The sequence below is a fragment of the Aplysia californica genome, unplaced genomic scaffold (genome assembly GCF_000002075.1).
Source record: "Aplysia californica isolate F4 #8 unplaced genomic scaffold, AplCal3.0 scaffold00069, whole genome shotgun sequence".
Lineage (NCBI taxonomy): Eukaryota > Metazoa > Mollusca > Gastropoda > Aplysiida > Aplysiidae > Aplysia > Aplysia californica.
This window is the reverse complement of record NW_004797339.1, coordinates 118,521-126,238: the sequence shown is the minus strand read 5'-3', so window position 1 is coordinate 126,238 and position 7,718 is coordinate 118,521. Positions and strand designations below refer to the sequence as shown.

Here is a 7,718-nt window from a genome sequence, read left to right as displayed (position 1 = left end):
TCATCTCCTGTGATTGTCGGGGAGGTTAGAGGGTGGGTTGCGCACCACGGGCTTGCAGGTCATTGGCTGCGGCGGCTGGTACATGCAGTGTTTGGCTGACGAGTGGACCTGCTGGACCTTGTAGGACGACTGGACAGCGTAGTGGACGTTGGCACCCTGCGACGACGAAGACTTGACCGTGTAGGAGGAAGAGGAAGAGCTCATTTGTCCGTCCGGGTACGCTGGGCTCGGAGATTGGTCGAAGTGAGACACGCCCCCACCCGCTGCTGTTGATGATGATGAGGAGGAGGCAGAGGAGACGTGAGGCTGGTAGTGGTGGAGGGGGTGGTGGTGGTGGGGGTGGTGGGGGTGGTGGAGCAGGGAAGACTGGCTGTGGGTGTGGGGGTGGTGTGGGGGGAGGCTGGAGGTGAGGGGGGCAGAGGAGGAGCGGCCGTAGTGTTGGATGGGGCCACGTGGGGAGGGGGAGGGGGAGGGGGAGGGGGACGCGCCCGGTTTGAGGCTCGCGAAACCCATCGCGGAGGGGGACGAGGGCTGGGGGGTCATTGCGGGGTGCACAGAGGAGTGTTGCGAGGAGGAAGCAGCCGAGCCAGAGTGAGACGAGTGTTGGCTCTCGCTGTCCACCGATTGCGGCGAGGAGGAGCGGGAGAGATTGTGTGCCCCAATCAGCTCTCGCTGGTACTGGTCGATGATTCGCTGGCGCCGCAGTTTCTCGCTGTAGCGGTAGAAGTCGGAGATCTCGTAGGGTTTGCTCATCTCCGTGTGCGGCTGTAGCCGGGTCACCGTGACCAGGGTGCTGGAGGCGTGGCTCATGGGAGACGAGGGGCCAGACGACAGAGGTGACCCCGCCCCTCCCCCACCATGGGACAAGGGAGGGTACTGGGACAGGGGGGAGGAGGGTGGGGGCGTGTGTGCGCTGGATGTTGAGTCGACGCGCTGGATGGGGATGGAGCGCGGCGCGTTGTCAGGGAAGTAGTTTGTAGACTGGGCGGTCGGCGGGTGGCCGGGGGAGGTGGCCCGCTGGAACTGGTGGTGAGGATGTTGTTGTTGAGATAGAGACGAGGCTGCTCGCTCAAGGCCACCCGCGGGCCGGTGAGACAAGTGTCCGGTGCTCCTCATGGGAGACATACTGCGCTCTGTCCTGAGGAAGACGGGCTGCGAGGCTGTGTGGTGTGCGCCTGATAGGCCTCCCCCCTCCGAGATGTCCCGGGGACCTGGCTGGTGATGTACGTGCGACACGTCCACTTCCTGGTAGATGTGCGGACCCGAGCCCTCGTACATCCGCGGGCTGTACACATGGTCAGCAGAGAATCCCGCGGCGGGCGATGGTGGGCCGAGACCTGACACACCCTGCCTCAGGCGGTCCTGGTCCGGGGTCTGTGCCCGCCCGTCCACCCACGCCTGGCGGGCCGCCGAGGTCACGGAGGTCGCAGGCAGAGACTGACCTCTCTCGTGCAGCACGGGGACCTCCACCATCACATGCGCCGGGCTGACCTCTTCCCCGTAACCTCTGACTCCTTCTGTGGTGAACCCTCGAGCCTGCTGCTCCTCAAACCCCGGCCTCTCCTCAATATGGCTGCCAAGGTCGCCGCCGGGACCTCCAAACTGGCGCGTCTTGTAGCGCACGGGCGACACGTCGCGGTACACCTCCTGGCGATAATCCCGCCTCTTGCGGTCAAGACTGCCATAATGTAGGTGGCCCGCGGTTGGGGGCGGGCCGGCGCGGCGCTGGAAGGGTTCGTCAGTGGAGACGTACTTGCCGCCCACTGGCGCGCGGTACTGCTGGTTCGAGTCCTGGTTCAGCTGCGACTGTAGAGGGGAGAGGACCCCGGGTTCGGAGGTCGCGGGTGAGCGCAGCTGGTCCGTGCTCTCGTAGTGCGAGGTTCGCTGGGAGTGAACGTTGTACATGTTGTTGGCCGAGCTGAAGCCGCTGTCATGGCTGCCGTCCAGACGCAGGTTGGCGGACATGTTGTGCAGCGTGCCGGGGCCACCCTCGCTGCTGCTGTCTGCCTCGCCAGGTTTCCTCTCCCCGAGGGCGGCCGGGTACTTGTGGACTCTCCGACCCAGAAAGTTGCCATTTGGTCCATAGGTGGCCGACAGCTGGGGGCTGGGGAAGTAGGGAGGGAGGTGGGTTTAGTTTAGTTTTAGTAAGTAAGAGTTTTACAGCACTTGCAGCACAATAAGGTCATATAAGTGAGGAAGATTAGAGGTGTTACAAGAGAGTAACAAACATAAAAAAGGAGGAGAGATAAAGACGATAGTTGTTTGATAGGAAAGAAGGAGCAAACCACACCGGAGCACCCACCAACCACCCACATGTAGGTGGGAGGAGGGGGTTAGAGAAAATTACACAAGCATCAGTCACTGGAAACATGGTAAGTAAAAATTACAGTAAACATTCTCAATAGTACGCTTCGATATATATTCCCAATAGAATGATAGGCTGTTATGCTTAAAATGATAATGGCTTATGCTAGGCTGCCTACCACAAAGTTCCCAACATACAATATGACAAGCACAAGTTGGACGAAATCCAGACGAAAAAAAAATCTGGATGTCCAGACTTGTCCGGATAATGGGCAGCTTTGATCTACTAACAGATTTGTGGGAGCTCTCGTGGCCTAGAGGTTAAGGTGTTCGCCTCTCAAACAAAAGGTCGCGGGTTCAAATAACGACGGAAAATTTTCTTCTCTAAATTTGTCTCCTTTCTCCTCCTTTCCTGCTCTCTAACAATGTTCTGTTGTCTGCTTTCGTTTTCACTTTCTGCCCCCACCCCCTCTCCTCCTTTGCCCCCTCCTCTGGGCTCCCGACTCTTTCTGCAGCCTTTCTACTGCTTCTCCATGGCTCCTTCTTACTGCTGTCTCTCAGCCACTCCCCTAATCTTCTGGTAGGAAAGATCTATACTTAGCCTTCTCGGACAAGGGCGAAAAGTCTTGAAGGTCCCATGTTTAAGTTGCGCAAGTAAAAGATCCCTTGGTGGTCCAAAATCAATAAGAGTCGGCTTCGGCTGCCACTCCGGCAAAATTCAAAATTACCTATCAACTGAAAATTTTTTAATGTCTCCCGCGTGCTCATATGACCGTATGCAGTTGCAAGCCCCGTAAAACACTCCCCCCCCCCATATAATTAAAAAAATCCACTAACCTGCTGTGGCTGGGGCTGAGGGCGCTGCGGTGACCTTGCTCCTCCTGGCCGACACTAGCCTGACCTTGACCTTGTCGCTGGGATGGCGGAGGTTTTCCTGTGGTGGTGGCTCGCACGCTCTCTGTGGGGAGAGAGGGGAAGAAACGATTAGGGGCTGTTTTGAGCAGGGTAGGGGGGGGAGGGAGAGAAGCTGTGTGCCAACAGGGAGAAAAAGATGTCAGACACTTGACTGTTAATGTCTCATGATCTCATTAGAACAATTTCGATCATTCAGGAGGCACGCTATGTGTAACAAGTTATTGTAACTGTAAGAAATCTACCCTTTCATCAACACAACTGGGGGTTATTTAGGAGGCAGGCTACCTCAACTGTGCATGTCGGGGCTGAGTGGGATACAACATCATCCCCCCAGACAGACAGGCACAGGCCATAAAACAAGTAGGCTATCTAAAGTGAGAATTGAACACATGTCTACAGCGTGCCACGGCAGAGTTCTCAACCACTACAGCACACACAGACGTTCGTGTGGTCACTCACTGGACACTGGACACACAGCGCCTGGTCTACGGGGAGAGTGGTCAGTGCGTGGTCAACACTGGACCAGTCCGTCAGTGTGAACCAGCGTCAATGGCGTAGTGGTTAGGCACTTCACAGTTGCACGCTGGAGACCAGAGTTATTTTCCTAATAGTGGGGAGATTTCCATTGACATTTCGGTCTTTCTGCTGGGGTGTAGTATCTCTCTCAGCCAGGGTTGTCCCTGAAAGGCAGGGTTGGAAACTGAAACCTGCCTCCTAAATGATTTCAATTGTGTTGATGGGAGTGTAAAATCTTCTATTAAAAAAAAAAATTTAAAAAGAAAAAAAAAAAAATAAATAAATAAAATAAAAATAAAATATAATTGCAATTGTGGAAGTTATACGCCACTATCAACACAAAGTTCAGATCATATAGGCTGCTTTGACTTTGACCCTGCCTGTCAGAACCATCCCCGACTGAAAGAGAGAAACAATCTTTAAGTTTAAACATAACTTAAGTCTTAAATAGAACAACAGTGGGATAATCAATTCAACTTCAATGCAAAACTTTAATCAAAGTAGGAAATCTCTGTAATGATGAAGAACAAAGTCAAAAGGACAAAGTCAGAAGGACAATGTCATAAGGACAAAAGTCAAATTGACAAAGTCAACGACTCTCAAAGCAAAACCAGATTCTCCATAAAGAATTCACCAAAAAGAAAAAGAAAAGACAACACAAGACACAGGGAAATGTTTTTGTCTCACTTCTCCACTTTATTGACACATTATTACAATCTATTGACACATTATTACAATCTATTGACACATTATTACAATCTATTGACACATCCCACACTCCAAACCCCACCAAGAAAAAAACACAACCAAAAAAAACCCCCCGACAAAAAACAAACCCGAAAGCAACCAGTCTGGCAATCCTGTCAGAAACAAGACCATCAGTCAGGTTGTCAACGTCCATGTTGCTACCAGTCGTCAACTACACCGCTAGTCAAGCTCAGGGGTTTACGCCATTAAAAAAAAATATAGATGTAAAAACTTCTACTTATTCAAAAAAGAAACCGCCATCACTTTGTGTTTCAGACACAGGAAAGATTCCTCCGGTGGGTGAACGTGTCCCACTCCACCACTGTGTAGTCAGTGTGTAGTCAGATATGACTCCAGTGTGTGTGTGTCCCTAAGCTGGACTGTGCAGAGACAATTCTCCGTCTCTCTGGAGGCTTGCTCCACTGACTCACAGGACATGTTGTATGCTCCCGGTGTCAATAATAAAATTGAAATGTGTTTTTCTACGCCCCTACTGATATAGTTTGGATAATTTAGGAGGTGGGCTTCTACCTTGCCTGTCTGGGCCCAACTGGGCTGAGATGGATAAAAATGTCTGGGCAAAGAGATCAAGATAATAAGTAAAAATTCTCCCAACCCAGGAATCAAACTCACTACCCCATAAACTATGGACCATCAAGCTATGGGCTGCTCCCAGCCTATGTTGTTTTTGTTTTAGTAGAGGTGTCACGGTGTGCACAACTTCATAAGGGCTCCCAGCCTATGTCTCAGAAGAACCGATCTAGGCTCGATGAGGTACAGCAACCCAGCAGTTGGATGGAGACCCACCATAAAATAACTTCTTCACACGGTGATCGAACTTCCCTCTTTTGTGTGTAATGGTAAAGAGTGTAACCAGCAGGCCGAGGTTTTCCTCCACCACAACCGCTGCTCGGTCGTTCCACAAGGTTTCAACGTTTTCCCTTCAAACAGCTCCAGGTCTTTGATCAGACAGACAAGTCGACAGAAATTACATTTTTTAAAAAAATGTAGGCTCAGGAGTTTTTCCACCCTCATACACACAATGTCGATAATTTAGGAGGCGGGCTTCCACCCGTCCTGTCCGAGCCAACCCCGGCTGAGTGGGCTACAACATCCCAGGAGAATCAACATACGGTGTTGTTGTAGGGATGGACAGATCACATGGCTAGTTCCGCTATCTCATTCTGTCGACAACACAATCTTTTCTCCGTTCTCCACAACTCTTTGTTAACGATTCCTGAGTCAGTAGACGGGACGGTACACATGGCAGCACTGGCCGATTGTTCAACGTGAGAACATAGCAGGTGGGGGGTCAGTGACCTACTTCTGGTGGGTAGTTCGTGACCTACTTCTGGTGGATGGTATCATCACATGCTGTCCACAACAAGAACATCTGTCTTGTGGAGATGGGTGTGTATGTGTGTGTGTGGCGGTTTGGGGGGTTGGGGGTTAGGGGATGAGGCTCTGATATAGTTTTTTCCCTCACTGGGTTTTCTTTCGACACTATTGGTACAATTGCTCTGCTCTGTTCCTGGCCTAATGTTGCAGTCATGGTGTGGTTGGTTGGAGGGTGCCACTGGTATGTCCTATTTCCGTTTGTTGTTTCTGTCTGTGTGTCTGGCTATTTCTCAGCACTACATGACAGTTATCGTGTGGATGTGCTTCTCTATGACATGACCAAACAAACAAAGACCAGTCATCTCAGTCTTACAGAAGCACATAGGCAGGATACTGATCATTGAGTGATGGGGGGAAAAATGCAAGCAGACAGAGTCAATTGATGGGAAAAAAAGGACCTACCAGTGGCACCCTTCAACCATCCACGATGCATCCGAGCCTCTAGCACGGCTTAGTGATAACATTTATACCAGTACACCCCCCCCCCCCTTTCCGCACACCCACACGTACCAATACATACATACACACACCCACACATATACACCCCCCAACCCCCCCATCCATGATGGGTCACAGATGAGCTCTGTGTTGTGTCCACAACAGACAGGAGGACAGGTGGGAGGGGTTCTGCCTTGTCAGAGGAGGGTGAGGGTTGTGGGTGGATGGAGGCTGCCACAGTTGGGAACGCAACTTTCTGACAAATCTTGTGTGTTCTTATATTGTATCGCTGTTGGTGGGATGTACGTTCTTTTTTTGGGTGTGTTTTAGTATCAGTTTTACGGCACTTGCAACACAGGCCACATTAGATTAGAGGTGTTACAAGAGAGTAACAAACACAAAAAATAAGGAGGGATAAAGATTAGAGATGTTTGATCGGAAAAAAGGAGCAAACCACACCAGAGCACCCGCCAACCACCCATGGGCAGTCGGTGGTGAGCTGTGATGGAATGTTGTTAGAAAAAGAAGCACGAGTAGTGAGCGGGCTGTCACAGTAGCGTGTGCATGCACACAAACACGCACAAAAAACACACACACAAACACGCTCACAAATACATGCAAACGCAAAAAATCTACATTTACATAGAGGAGCAACTCAAAACAAAAAACAGCAGCTGCTACGGTATCTCCATCAACGACAAACAAGGAGAGAGATAAGCCACACTACAACATCATCTGTACAACATCAGCCAAACACGGCCATCACAACATCAGCCAAACACGGCCAGCACAACACCAAACACTGGAATGTTTCATCACCACAACAAACACAACAGAGACCTGCTCACACTCGGGAAATCCCATCAAGTCTTGGGACTTCCCCCTACAAGTTTCAGGGAAGTTTTACGGGAATTCCTGGAGGCTAGTGGGGATTCCCTGAAACTTGTAGGGGAAAGTCCCAAGACTTCAGGGAATCCCCACAAGCCTCCGGGAATTCCCCCACCAGGAGCATATTACAGTCGAACATGCTCTAGCCACCACCTGAAGACAATCACCTGTCCAAGACAATCACCTGTCCAGGACAATCACCTGTTCAAACAACCACTTGCCCCCTTGTGTTTAAAAAAATAAATATAATGACACTGTCCAAGACACCCACCTGTCTAAGACAACCAGTTTTCTCCCTGAAATACAGGTGATAGTCTTCTTAGTTTGTTCGTTGTAAATAGAGGTTTTACGGCGCTCGCAACTGCATAAGGTGACTAGGCCATATGAGCGCCAAGGGGTGGATGTCAACAGAGAAGTCCAAACGGGGAATCAGGCTTACTCTGCTCACCTCTCTAGCCTCAACAGCACAAAGTCTTGATAGTCTTGGATAATTTCGACTGTAATACCTCCCC

General features: G+C 50.9%; 1 protein-coding gene across 1 annotated transcript in view; it reads right to left on the bottom strand.

The window, feature by feature from the left end:
* LOC101859227 (FERM domain-containing protein 4B) overlaps positions 1 to 7,718 on the bottom strand; it is a gene marked incomplete at its 5' end in the record, with an annotated part of 18,128 nt that continues 10,410 nt past the window's right edge. The window contains 2 exon segments of the mRNA XM_013079953.2: positions 1 to 2,104; positions 3,142 to 3,262. Of these exon segments, the coding sequence (XP_012935407.2) occupies positions 1 to 2,104; positions 3,142 to 3,262 (2,225 nt within the window).